Source organism: Lytechinus variegatus, chromosome 7 (assembly GCF_018143015.1).
Source record: "Lytechinus variegatus isolate NC3 chromosome 7, Lvar_3.0, whole genome shotgun sequence".
NCBI lineage: Eukaryota > Metazoa > Echinodermata > Echinoidea > Temnopleuroida > Toxopneustidae > Lytechinus > Lytechinus variegatus.
The window spans coordinates 32,624,452-32,639,665 of NC_054746.1; the positions used below are offsets into that span (position 1 = coordinate 32,624,452).

A 15,214-nucleotide genomic window follows, 5' to 3' on the forward strand; every position below is an offset into this window, starting at 1 on the left:
TCATTTCACAAATGCTGTATGAAAATAAGGAAAATAGCAATGTTTCTGTTTCCAGCAAAACATTTTGCACACTTAGAATTGGGTGAAATATATATTTAATTATCTTTGCACATGTATAAGCTTCGGGTATGCTTAATACTGATATGCTGATATTTGTTGATGTCTTTTTGGAATATTGGAAAGTGTTCAAGTTCTGCCATGTTATAGATATTATGTAGCGAAGACAGGTGATAAAAATATTATATTCAATAAAGATTGTTTCTCTGGGCTCGCCCGACCTTGAGGTGACGTTAACTTCATTCAACACTCATCATGCTGAAGTGCATTTTGTGGTCGGGTTCACTAACATCTAGCACCACTGTACATGCTGTGCATGTAGATATCTCACTTTAGGTATTTTGCAATTAATTGGGAATATCATAGAAAAAAAAAACACAAATAAATTGTTGAAAAATAGGGTTCACGACTTCATGAATATATGTTTTGAGTAAAGTTGCTGCTGGCAGGGACTGGAATTATGTAGGATTTCCAAGTATTCCAGCTCAATCATGTTCTATTGGTTCTTGAGTAAATGCTGCTACAGACAACTTTTATGATTACCTGACATAGCAGCAAGTAATGCATGCAGGCTGTGTATGATCTGTTATTCATAATTGAAGTGTTACTCTAAGTCTCAAGAAAAGTCATCCAGTGATTCATTCATTGTTTATTTGACCTAATGGTATTGATATTTTATGTATTTTATTTCCAAAGAGGTTGGAATGTTTCTTGCAAATTTACTAAGAAGCAATATTCCATCTTTGAAAATGGAAGAAGAGTGAACAACCAAGCTGTATTATGTGATCACTTAATAATAGTGCAATTTCACTTGAGTCATGGGAATTCCATGTACTATCATGTAAAGTGGATTTAAAATAAAGCATCCCTTTATATCACAAATCTGATCTATTTTCATTATTTCATTGATTGTCTTGAAGTTGTTTGAAATACCATCTACAAAGATAAAACATGAAAATGATGTTAAATCATTTATGAATTATATTTATTTTTTTGGTAATTTTACCAAGCCTTATTTTCAAAGTAGCCACATTAATGCTCACTTGATATTAAAAAACAATATATCATTGGTGCATGCTACTATACAAATTGTCAAACAAGGTAGAAAAGGAGAAAAACAAAAGTAAAATAAGTCAGACAGACAATATACAGCTTCTGATCACATTCAGTCATTTTGAATTCATATCAAACCATAAATGACCAACAATATAGAACTATGTAAGATTGGATGGATTAAAGAAAATATATAGCCCTTGTATAATATATCTCTGTTTTTATGAAAGTTTCAAATATGGGTTACAGGGCTTTATGGTCAAGTGTTATGTTGCATCGAAAATGAGTTAAAGGGAAAACAACCAGGATACTAAGACAGAGAGAGAGGGGGAAAGAGGATGTCAGAAGGGGAGAGAGGGGGGAGGGAGAGAGAGGGGGGGGGAAGGAGAGAGCATTGGGGGCACTGAGTGGCAATAAATAAAGTATGAATACTGAAAATAGTGAAGGAACTGGTGCCTATACTGTGCGTATCAAAAAAAAGTTTACACTTTGAAAAAATCCTGTAAAATTATACATTTGTAATATGCTGAAGATTTTTCCACATTTTAACATTGTTACAGATCCATTAAAGCAAATGACGGTATAACTGTCGAAAAATATTTCCGCTTGAGTGAGCACCACTTACTTTTGAAAAGTTAGTGAAAAATGATTTGCGCAGAACTTTGAAATAGTTATGCGAATAAAAGTAGACCTTAATCATAAAGAACATACAGAATTTAACTAATAAAATTGATTTGAGGATATCTTCTACCTTGTTTGACTTGTTTCTTTGCCAAAAACACTTCGAAGAGTGCATTTCGCCCCACCCCACTCCCCCACACACCGAGGCCATCGTGACGATATTTGCTTTACACTGAGCTGTGATTTACATGGAATGGCTTAAGCTTGATTTTCATTTTGTTAATCATTGCTAAGCTTGGGAAAAGTATGGAGAAAAAGTACTAAATGAAAAATGAAATGTAAACCCACTTTCAATGATAAAAACTTGGTGAAAAAAATGCTGGAGATGTCTGATATAAACTTTTGTTCAGATTCAGTTATGTCCTCAGATCCAGCTGACACAAATAGGGTAAAGGTTGTGCTTACTAAGTGTTGAAATTTCAATTTAGATGGCAAAATTGTTACAAAATGCTTGAATGTATCCGTTTTATTTCAATTGACTAAAAGTGCGAGGGAAATGTATGAGAAATGTTTCGTAGGGTAACTTTGATTTCGCCCTTTCCCATTGACACAGCATGAAAACGAGCATTTCTGCGAGCTTTACAAAAATGGACAGTGCTCGCTCAAGTGTAACATTCTTACAAAAATTTTACTTTCATTGGATAGATGAGACCCAAACCCAAGATTATATGTGAAAAAATTACCCACATGTTGTATATTTTTTAATTCCCAGGGCTTTTTCAAAGTGTAAACTTTTTTTGATACGCACTGTAGTGTCATAAAAGGTTATTTGGAATAAGTGAAAGATTGTGGTATCATGTAAGCTATACCTAGAATATATTATTTTATAGACCGGATATAAGACTACAGGTTTATTTTCAATTCGTCTAATGCCAATTTGTCCTATTGCCAACTCATCATTTGGTCTACTATCAGTTCGTCCACTATCCACATAGTGTAATTGCTAATTCGTCCACTCACTATTTCGCCTGATAACTAGTTGGTCCAATAGTCCATATATACATTTGGCCTAATTGGACTAAATGTTAATTGTGCAAAATGAAGTGAATATATATACCAACTGGTTCATGAGATGAAATATTCATAGACAAAATGGTTAAAGGAGAATGAAACCATTGGAACAAGATAGCTTGTGTGAAAACAGAAAAATCAAAGAAACAGATCAACAAAAGTTTGAGAAAAATCGGACAATAAATGAGAAAGTTATGAGCATTTAAATATTGCAATCACTAATGCTATGGAGATCCTCCCATTGGCAATGCGACAAGGATGTGTGATGTCACTGATGAACAACTCTCCCCATTACTTTAGTATATATTTCACTTGAATTGCCTCTTTTATCACATCTATCCAGAGATCATGTGTTCTTTCTACATGAGGGCATGTAATACATATTTTTTTTAATACATCATGGATAAAGAGTTTGTATCATCATAAGAAAAAGCAAAAAGAGACATTTTGAGGGTATTTTATAGTCCACCAAAAGGAAAGTTGTTCATCAGTGACATCACACATCCTTGTCGCATTGCCAATGGGAGGATCTCCATAGCATTAGTGATTGCAATATTTAAATGCTCATAACTTTCTCATTTATTGTCTGATTTTTCTCAAACTTTCTTTATTCTTATTCTTTGATTTTTCTTTTTCTACACAAGCCTATTTGTTCCAAAGGTTTCATTCCCCTACAGACAAAGTGATTCTTAGACCAAATGGCTATTGGACCAAATGGTTGTTTGCCCGCGGGGTTGTTTGACAGAGTGTTCATGGACAGAATGGCATTAGACTAAATGAAAGTAGGCCATGTGGTGATTGGATGAGTGTACTAATTGGCAATTTACTGACCTACATGTATTTAACTTAATGATCCAGATATGTGAAAAATCAGCAATGAAAAATATGAACCATTTGTAAAAAGGAGGACAAAGGAATATATGAAAATGACAGGAAAGTGACCAATTGAATCTTTCAAATGTTGAGGAGGGATTTGTTGATTCTGATTAGTTCCAGCAAAAATTGTAATCAGTGTTTACAAGATAGCTATATGTGTAAACTGTGTGTTATTTCTTTTTTTTGTACAGACTGAAATTATTGCAAAGATATACCCATAAACAAAAACAAGGTCCCCAAATCCTCCACTTTTCGTTTTAGCACAATTGGAGTTTAGCATCCATAGCTGAAGCGCATGCATGCACATATCACTAGTACGGTATTGGTATTTAGCAGATGCAGGCTATCGTCAGCTGATATTTGCTCGGATATCGCAGAGTTAATTTCTTATCTCTAACTTAAACTACTTTCTCCAGTGAAAATGGCAGATGATTTTATTTTTGACTTTCTCCATATGGAAGTAGTTGACTTTGTGCAGCGAACAACAAACCCAGATGAAAAGGTAAACTATGACACTTGGTCTAAGAAAGGGGGGCACTGCCACTGGTGCTACTGCAATGCACTGGCACTGCACTGCCACTCCCACAAGTGCGGGTTACCGTTTAGCCTCGGTGAGTTTCCCCGTATCGGCGGCGGGGCTCGAGATCAAGGAACCGGTGAACCACATAGTGGAGACTCGCGGGGAAATCTTCCATATTTTTTATTTAGTAGACTCTAATCTGAAATATTAACAAGTTTTGGCTTACGTCATCAGTTCTTTACTACATCAATTAGAGGAAAAAATTTATTATGTGATTCCAGTTCATGACATTAGACATTGTCATTAGATTTTTTCATTTCCTAGAATCATTGTTATTGAAAAGTCATGTCTAAAGTAAAAAAAAAAAAAAGCTCCGGGGCTGGGGCACAGTCAAAATCAAATTAGCCTATTAGGGCTAGGCTATATTTGATGGAGGTGTGCCTCAAGAAACCCTGAAATGGGGGTCTAAGGAACAGACCACAAAGGTAAAATACGCCGTCTTGGGAATATTATTTGGGTGGCAACTAGCCTGGAGGCGTCTGGGGAGTGAAAGTTTAATACTCTACGTATATCACTCCCCTAACGCCTGGATTTGCTTTACATGCCTCTCCATGGAGGCCAGGATTACCCGTGTTGAACCTAGACCTAAATCACCAATTTTATTTTTTGTTTTTCGCCCAAAGTTATGTACATTGCCTATTGGCAAGTTTTATGTTATTGAAAGAAGTTAAGAGCAAGAGGGTTCACTTACCCCGTCTGTTTACATCGCCATTTTTACAGAGCTACCAAGTCTCACGCATTATGCGTGAGACTCGAGCATTTTGGTGTTGAATGTCTGCTGAACCGAGCATCACAGCTGATGTCGACGATCTACATGTAATATCCCATTCACTAACACCACCCCCAGGTTATATCATAACCTTGTTCATAGAATGAGTGCCCCAGGGAATGGGAAAATCGTGATTTCAAGTTCGGTGTTGGTGTGGTGTTTGGAAGCCCACAAACAGTGAACAGGCTGAAACATCCTCGTAAAATTAGATTTTGACAGACAAGATGAGTGCAAATCATTAGAGCCTTGTTATACTGTTACACATGACTAGACAACATTATTTTGGATTTTTGAATTATTTTCAGCCTTTGCATTCTGTGAAATGTGATTTACTTAAATTTCTCCCCACTTTCACTTTCGTTGTTGAGAAGTTCTCACGTAAAGTTAAGATGATCAGCAACGTAGAGGCGTGATGTCATAGGCTATCGAAGCGCTAACGGTATCGTTCCTGTGAACCGAGCTCGGTACAAACTTTTCTAGCTACGAACTCTGAAATTGAAATCACTCATTTCAAAGAACCAATCAGTGGTCTCTGAATCACGGAGCAGAGCTGGGCTATTAGTTGAACGCAGTCACTGGGCAATTTGCCACTGTAACGTGGTAATATACAATTTAGATCCGAGTCATTGTCACTTTTTCTTTTGTACTCTTGTATATACAATTTTTGCAGATTTTGTAATATGGATATGGAGACTAGATTATGGTATAAATTAAAACTCCATAGTTGGAGCAGTCAGACTTTGTTTTCACATCATGTGGAGAATATATTTCATATTTAAAACAAGAAAATCAAATAGTACGTGAGAAACGTCATTTGATTACTGATCTAGATGTGCACATATAACTATTTGGTGAAATTAGCAAAATGGATCGTAGTGAGCATATGCAATGTTTCAAGCAATGCATGCAACCAATTTGAAACTATTTAAAGTACAATAAATCTAAAATTGCATTCCTGATTCTGTTGTAATCAATTGCCTCCATACTCTAGAGACGTTACTGTGATTGTTTCTGCCTTGCAATTATTTCAGGATAAAGTGATTTCCAAGCTAGAGCAGATGGGTTATCGAGTGGGCCAAAGTCTGATTGAGAAGTTCACGAGAGACAGCCCTCGATTCAGCAGTGAGCTGGACATCATCAAATTTGTGTGCAAGGATCTATGGAATGGGGTCTACAAGAAGCAGGTTGACAATCTCAGAACAAACCATCAGGTAAAGGGGGATCTTACAAATAATTATCTTCATGAAGTATTTCTTCTAGTGGTTTAATTTGAACTTGTATTTATAATGGAAATGAATTCACACCATATATTCCATATGACTTTAAGCTTGGTATAATTATTAATCAATCTTTTATTTTCTCATGTCACAGGGGGTGTATGTTTTGCAAGATAACAAATTCAGACTGCTCACTCAGATGTCCTCTGGCAAACAGTATATTGAATCAGCACCACGGGTAAGAGAAGTTTGTCATTTATTAGTCAAAAGCATATCTTGTCACATCTCCAAAGACCTTTAGGGTATGGTAGGGAGCATGTGCTCACCATTGTGACTACATGTATGCAATCATAGATACATTGTAATTTGTCAGCACATATCTTGATTTGGTGAAAAAGAAAAATGATCTGAATTCGAAACCTACCAGGTGCTGAATGGATGAGCAAATTTTAGCTCTTAAACTAGTCTCAAGACCTACTTTTAGGTTTGAGTTTCAAAGGTCTCTGCCTGCAGACTAGAAAGAAAGTAAATAGTAAGTAAAGTAGGCACACAGCAGACTGGATACCATAGTAAATCTGTTCAAATAACATGTTGTTTGAATGTGTTGAAGTCAAGAATAAGTGTGGGATAAGTTTTCAGTAGGCCTTATATACTTTTCCAATTGACTGTTTCACTTATCAGATATGGCTGCAAATATCCTTAGTTATTTTTTCCCAATTGAAGCTGAAGTTAAAAAGTTATAAACAGCAATAACTATGTTAAAAAGCATTTAAAATTTATATGAACATTCACTTTTCCAACTTTGTTTTATTATTTTTAGTTGACTATTGCATAGTAAAGCAAGCAAACATGAAAAGAATGAAGACCTACTAAAAATCCAATGCTAGAAAAAACAAGAAATAAAAAACAACCAGACTGATGAGCAACACAATCAAGCACGTTATATTACATCTTGGAAAAAATATGGGCATAAAGGCTTTCTTTATTTTACCAATTGGTGAGCAATCCATTTTCAATCAAATCATTTGTTATACATCTATGTATTTATAGTCCAGATGAGATCACTAGATTGTCAAAAAAAATTGATGGCTGAAATGTTCTGTTTGCATTCATTAAAAAAAAGAAGAAAATACAGTGCAATAGTCGTAAAGTCAATCATATTTTCTTTCCTCTCCTTTTCCTACCACTGAACAGTACTTAGCATTCCCATGTGGTTTGATACGAGGTGGTCTGGCAAACTTAGGAGTCAACTGTGTCGTGACGGCAGAAGTCAGCACGATGCCAGCATGTAAGTACGATCATCTACTGGCTAATTCTAGATTAATGTTATTAAATTCATCTTCTCTGTAGTAACCAGTTTTAATATTCTTTAAGATATTTGTTCATTCAAGTTAATCCAAAATTACCCATTTTGGAAATATAAAATGGTATTCAGTGGGACATACTTTATTTTCATGCATTTGAAAGGGAATTGTTTCATATTTCATTCTTGCTGCAGATATAAGGCAAATGTGAATGGTATGTAGCATTGTTCAAGATTAATGTCAGGCATTAAGCACACTAATGGTGCTAGATGATTAAAAATTTCACAGCAAATCTTAAAAACTTGAATTAATCATGATGTCAAAACCATAAATCATATCTGCTAGGACAAAGACATTGTAAAAGGTTGATGAGGGATAAGTGGGCCTTTTGATAATGATATCTATGCTATGTGTCAAGGTGGAATGTATCTACCTGTATAAGAAGTCATGCCTTACTCTTTCATGTAATCCTTGGATGTTATTTTGACTTGCAGGTAAATTTCAGATCATGATTCAGAGGACATAACATAGCATCAATCAGTGGCTCGCCGTGTCTGGATTCTTTATGTAAAGGGCCAAGGATGAAGCCTGGACAGTGCTGTTGACTCAGAATATGTATATATAGATCATACCATGACTGAGCATTATGGCATGGCATTGGGTCTTCCGATGTTCTATCTGGACTTGGTTTACTGGCTCAGTAGATAAAAAATGGAATTTAGCACGATGTAAACTCATTGACTTCAATGTTCTGTAATTGCCAGAGACTTTGTATACATGGACCCACAGTTCCAGTAGGCAATTAGCTGTGAAACTTGACAAGAGGATATGACCAACTTAGGCAGTTGCCACTCTACTCTAATTTATCATCCGAGTGACTATTGCTTGGTATAGTCATAATGACTACCACATTGTCATTTCATGTTTTGTTGAATCGGACATCAGGATTATTATCTTGCAACTGGAGTTGTAGCAAGTTGCAGTCATCTCCATGAAGCTCTGAATTCTACAGAATTTGTGAAAATTGAAATGCTAGAACCTTTATCAAAGTTGTTATCAGACAACTAATATGGGCTCAGTTTTGGACATTGGGGGAGCGTTTCATCAATATTTTCATCTGACAAGTTGTCAGATCTGACATCTTTCCATGATTTTGATTGGCTGAGAGGCACTGTTCCTATGGTAACTGTCGGATAAAATGGGACTTGTCGGATAATACGTCTGACAAGTCCTTTCATGAAACGCCCCCTGATCAGTTTTCTTGATACTGACATGATTAGATGATAAAATGAATTGATATCTGGGTTACATTAAAAAAAAAGTTTCAATCAAATGCAACTCAAGGGCCCTGTTGCATAAAGGTTACTATTATAGTATCTTTTCCATCCAATGGTATCTTCCCTGAAATCCTTGATTCTGATTGGCTGATTAGGATTGTTACCATGGCAGTTACCTTTGGATGGCGACGTTACTATGATAGTAACTTTTGTGCAACGGCCTAAAAATCAAACTTGGATTTCAACCAATGAGAAGAGCACATTTAGAATTTGTGCTTGATTTTTAAGGGCATTTAAATGCTCTTTATCTCGTTGATACAACAGAATATAATGGGGCTCACATTTGTTTTCCTGGGCTATTTTCTGATGAAAATCATTTTAAGTTTCATTTTTATAATTTATTATCCCTTCCCTGATGGTTACCATGAATAGAATACAAAATTATTAAATTTATCATTAGATATAGAGGAGGGTATGATAAAATATTATTGTGCAATAAATCTGTCTTGAAAATTGAACTCCTATCCCTCGTTGTGACAAAGGACACATAATATTGGGACATCCTCAATGTACACTTGAAATACCATGTACCGTAATGAAATCTGCATTAACTAAATTCTCAAACCAGTGTTGAAATTACTTTTAGGAATTCAGGAATTGCGTTTGAGGTAGCATGTATCTGTAAATATTCATACATGTATGATGATAATACAATATATGTAATAAAGGATCAAGGAATCACAAAATGTTATTCAAGTTACTTCTGTATATTTCTGTCCAAGAGTTTCAGATGATTGCATACATGAACTATGGACTTGTGAGAATGTCAAAACTTGATAACGCTTTGAACATTCTTTCTTGTTAGAAAATTTAGATCTAATGTGCTGGTATGGAATTAGTATCAACAAATGACACTTAATATAATGAAGTGGAGTTAAAGGGATGGTCCGGGATGAAAATATATCTAAATAAATAGAGTAAAATTCACAGAGCACAATGCTAAAAATTTCATCAAAATCGGATAACAAATAACGAAGTTATTGAATTTTAGAATTCATCATTTTCTGAAAACAGTCATATGCACATCATCATGAATATTTATTACCCGGTAGGTTGGCTGATGATGTCACATCCCCACTTTCCTTTTTCTTATGTTATTACATGAAATCATAATTCTTTCATTTTTTCATACATGTGTAAATGATGTGTCTCCATTAGCGAGCTGAGGAAATAAGTTGTGGCAATAAATAACTAATGCACTTAATCAGTTGTCAATCCCGTTGTTTTAGTTCTTGGTAGAAAAATTTTGAAAAACTGATTTCATATAATAAAATACAAAAGAAGTAATGATTATTCATGAAGACATGCCTATATAGAAATAACTATGGACTATCTTTAAAATTCAATAACTTTATTTGTTATCCGAATTTAATGAAATTTTCAGCATTTTGCTCTGTGAATTTTACTCTATTTATTGAGATATAAATATTTTCAGCCAAGACCATCCTACTACACGTTTTTGATTGCAAAAGATTTTTAGTGTAAATGAAATAAATTAATATTGTTGGGTTGAAATCCCGATCAAATTGATACAGCATGCAGACATTTAGCAACTCTTATAGGTTCTCTGCTAAAGAGATTGTTTTTTTCTTAACTGTTCTTGGATTTGATTGTCTGCAAATTATTAACTAGTTTCCCTGGTCTTCCAAAAATTTCTTTCATAGCTATGTAGTAATACAACCCTTATCTTCCCCTTCTCACACAAAAATCATGGTCATTAGTTTATTTCAGATTTTACTACAAATACAGATCGTTGGGAAGAACACCCATTAGATACAGTGATGAAACTACAAAATTTGTGGTATACTAGTTCAAGGAGTCTTAAAATTCTGGTCACTTCATAGAAATAACTATGGTACTTGATTCATAATACTTGTTAATGAATCGACATTGTCCAAAGTAGACAAATTTGTGTCTGACAGAATGAGAGTTATACTCACTTTTCCTACAGTACAAGAGTTTAAGACAAAATGGCCTGCATTCTGAACTTTGGTTTAAATCAAACCCTGGTTTAATGATGGAAAGCTAATTGGAGCACAAACCCCTTACAGTACACATTCAATTTATTAACTCATGTGGCATTCAAATCGTTCATAATTGTCTGGGAATGACAACTGAAGTATATTTCTTCATTATGACAGAAAAATGAAACAAAATTGTTAACATTTATACAATATAAACAGATTTTTTGGCTCCCCATAATTTTAGCACAGAGTTAGAACGTGGTCTAAGTTAAACCTGACTTCAAAAGGCCAGTGAGTGTCATTAAAATTCTTGTGAGATGAATGATCACTTAGTATATGAAGCTCTGGAGATTCCATTTTCATTTCCAATTATTTGCAATTTTGATTACAACAGTAGCTGGAACATATATTTTGATGTTCAATCCTGGACAAAATTGATAACTGCGATCAATGAAAAAGTAATTAATTTGAAAATGAACATACTAAAACAAACACTTGTTTTTGTCTATTTTGACTATTAGGTGCTTCTTATCCAGCAGTGGCGTCAACATTGAAATCTTAACCAAGGTTAAGTTTTTGAAATCATAACTTAGAAAGTATGTGGACCTAGTTCATGAAACTTGGACATAAGAGCAATCAAGTATACATGAACATCATGTCAGAGTTTCAGGTCACATGACCAAAGTCAAAGGTCATTTAGTTTCAAACAAACTTTGGTAAAAAGTTGGGGTATTTGTGGAATTGTCGTAACTTGAACAGTTTATGGATCTAGTTCATGAAACTCGGACAGAAGGGCAACCATGTGTCCCTTAATATCCTTGCGCGTTTAAGGTCAGATGACCAAGATCACAGGTTATTTAATGTCAATAAACTTTGGCTGTGTTGAGGGTATTTGTTGAATTGAGAATACACCATGAGTGGACTTTCATCCATCGGCAATTCAGCATCATCCAAAGTCAGTCCATTTTCAAATTCTCTGCGCAATACAATACACTTTGCAACATTTAATTTTTACATTCTTGCATATTAACCCTATCTAGGCCGGGGGGGGGGGGGGCCTCGAAGGCCCCCTCAACGAATTGTGCAATATTTTCACCGCATGAAAAGTTTTGACCACCCCACTCACTGACTTTTTACTGTCAAGTCTTGCGCAACTTTTGAGACAAATTTTGCGTCACCCAGGTACGTGGTTCCGAAATTACGCAACATTATGTAAGTGTATTTCAGACCAAAAATTGCTCAAAAACGTGGTTTTGTGTACAGAGTCAATGCAAACTGTGTTTTCAACCATAATTCATAAATGTGTGATTATTTTTAGTTTTGCTGGTCTAAATGTATTTATTTTATGCTTTTTATGATCTCAGAAGAGTCCCCAAGAAATTTCATTGAAAAAAACAATGAACAAAAGGTAAAAAAACAAAGAAATACATAAGAAATTGAAAAAAAAACAATATAATACATAAGAAAATGATTTGATATCTCATTTTTTTCATGTACACTTGCTAAGGACACCACAAAGAGTTTCTATACCAAAAATTAGTACATTTGGAGCTTTATTTAGGGAGTTAGAGGAAAAAGTATGATTTCGCATACTAATTAAGAATAAATTAGCATAATCACTTAGTAGCGATTCGCATGAAATAAATTACTATACAATTTTGTAGATTATGTCCTAGGCAAACCGCGTGCCCATTTTCGGCGAGGTCGACGGCCGAGATCTCAAGGCCTCCCCCCCAGCCATATGAACTCCCAAAATACCCCGGCCTAGATAGGGTTAATCAAGACTGAACATTTCACGATTACATAAGCATAAGAAATAATACTTCAGAAAAAATTTGAGAAGAATAATCATTAGTTTCAAGGACACTACATTAACATAATGGAGCAATAAGAAAGGTATGACCCTTCAAACTAGAGTTGTGGAACTTTTTTGAGGGGTTAACATGTATATCACATTTCTCAAAAATTCTTTACTCACATACTGATAAACATATTACACTACACCAATACCAATAACAAAAAAAAAACAAAAAAAAAAAAAGAAACAGACACAATTTCTACATTGTATTTGATTTTATATTTTTTATTCAAAACATTCGGTCATCTAATCATGGAGAACCACAAAGTCAATGTATCACACACACCATTCAACACAAGCAATTGTGACCAGGCACATAACAAACATGAAAATTTCAAACACCTTCATTTTCTTTTTAGATTAATGTAAATCATGATTTTTTTAACTTGGCATTTAACTTCATAATCTTAAAAAATATGAGATTACAAGAAATGAACCTCATTGGTAGCACACTTTTCAATTATTACTTACACGATTACCGGTATACAACTTTCTAAGTCAAGATTGTATTCGCTTACAAAAAGGAAAAGTACACACATTCATTATTAAAATCAACCCCTAGTATTATCAACAGGACACAATGACATATTCAACACATGCATGAGAACATGAAATCTGCTGAATTTCTTATATTCCTGCATTGAACAGAGCTGCCAATTATGATTTTATCCAAAGTAACAGGAAAATTATTAAGACACTAATATAGGACTTCCCCCTTGAAAGATAATTCAAACTTGTGAGAATGAGGATTTTTGGTTTGTTTTTCAAAATTTTAAAGAGACATAGGATTATAACTTGAAAAATAAATAAAAAACAAAGATTTTATAACTTTCCAACAAGATTTGGCAGCTCTGAATGAATAACATGACATTACTTCTCTCCCCAAAACTTTCAAAAGACAAAGAAAATATATGAACTTAAAAAGTTCTATAAAAATATAATTACACCTGAGTTGAATAATTTATTGGTTATATTTTGAGTAAAAGAATACTGTTCATGAAAAAAGGGCACACATATTTAATGTCACACACTTAAACAGATAGTCATTTGTCGAAGATGCCTTTGTTGAAAGTTGGAAACACAGGTACATTAGGCATGTATATAATGGTTCTTTACAAGGGCATTGAATGTACAGTCAAGCCTAATCATGCCTTATCATTTGCATGTATATATATTCAAATTGCATTTTCTTTTCAGTGTCTAGGAAAATGAGATATAATCAACATAAATTCATTCTTCAATGCAAAAACCTTTGTCTATTTCATACATCTCAAAAAAAGTAACCCTAGGAAATGTCTTGAGTCAAACTTGTAAACCGCAGACAAGCTCCATATACCACAGCACAGTACCATCTGTTAATGCACATATATCACACATCTGCTTTCAACAGTCTCTAAAACCTCAGCCTTAATCCTCATCAAAAAAGCCAGCTTTTTTTTCTTCTACTATTTACAACATTTGTTTCAAATAGATTTATAATGAGTATATTTAATATTCTTTACATTTCAAGGATTATACATTTGCACAGATTGACGAGCAAAATTTGTTGACCTTACAGTACATACTTGTAGTAATAGTAACTTAACTTGTATATCTACAAGACATGGTGTGTCAATTTAACATTATACCAAGAAATTGTATCATTATTATCTTATGGATTTCTTATGGTGAATACTGAAGTCACAGTATATTACGTAAGCTTTGATAATGTAATATACTTTACGAATTAGAATATTCATGACTATTATTCCCCTCTCTATCTATTACACCCTGAACCAAATTTCCCTCTTGGTAGTCAATTATTAAAAGATGAATTGATTTTCATAATCACATAATGAATACAGGTAAAATGTAAGCTTAACGATAACAATGATATATTTAACAGTTATCTTCCATGACACCATAGAATGTTGAACAAAAAGACCCTTCTGGCTCTCAACTCAAATATCAAGATTGCAGAAGTTATTATAACCGAACACACATGTATACCTACAGATTTGGCAAGACATTAATGTTCAACAAACGCTTTTACCTAGGTAAAAGAAGTACCCTGTATTCCACATGTTACTATCCCTTCAGAGGTTAACTTGATCTAGAGTACGAGTTTAATTCAGCACATTTGTAATCCAATATAAGAGCTATATTATATTTTGAAATCACTTTGTTATATTATATCGAGTTTGTTTTACCTGACTGCTAAGAAAGAACGAATGCCTGTGAACAAGCAACCAGGGGACCAACGGCTTAAGGTCCTCTCCGAGGGACCTGGTAATGAGGATAAATACCTTACCAAAGGGCACTAGCGCATCTTTTGGGAATCGAACCCGGGTCACCGAAATCCGAAACCCCCACTCTACTGACTGAGCTATTGTTTAAAAGGGTAATTAAGTACAAGAATTTTCAAGTGAAATTTGCTTTACACTGAAGAAAAATAAAATAAATATTAACAAGTATTATATTTAGTTACTCAAATGTACGTTGATTCCTGAGAGTCAGTGGAAATCAGA

At 34.3% G+C, this 15,214-nt stretch overlaps 1 protein-coding gene across 1 annotated transcript; it reads left to right on the forward strand.

Annotated features, from left to right (window-relative positions):
• The first annotated feature begins 4,016 nt into the window (after positions 1-4,016).
• LOC121419045 (trafficking protein particle complex subunit 6b-like) lies at positions 4,017-8,714 on the forward strand. Its single transcript, XM_041613325.1, has 5 exons — positions 4,017-4,180; positions 6,059-6,238; positions 6,399-6,482; positions 7,439-7,532; positions 8,043-8,714. Exons 1-5 carry the CDS (start codon positions 4,100-4,102, stop codon positions 8,072-8,074), a joined length of 471 nt encoding a protein of 156 aa, XP_041469259.1. The 5' UTR covers positions 4,017-4,099; the 3' UTR covers positions 8,075-8,714.
• Positions 8,715-15,214: the final 6,500 nt, after the last annotated feature.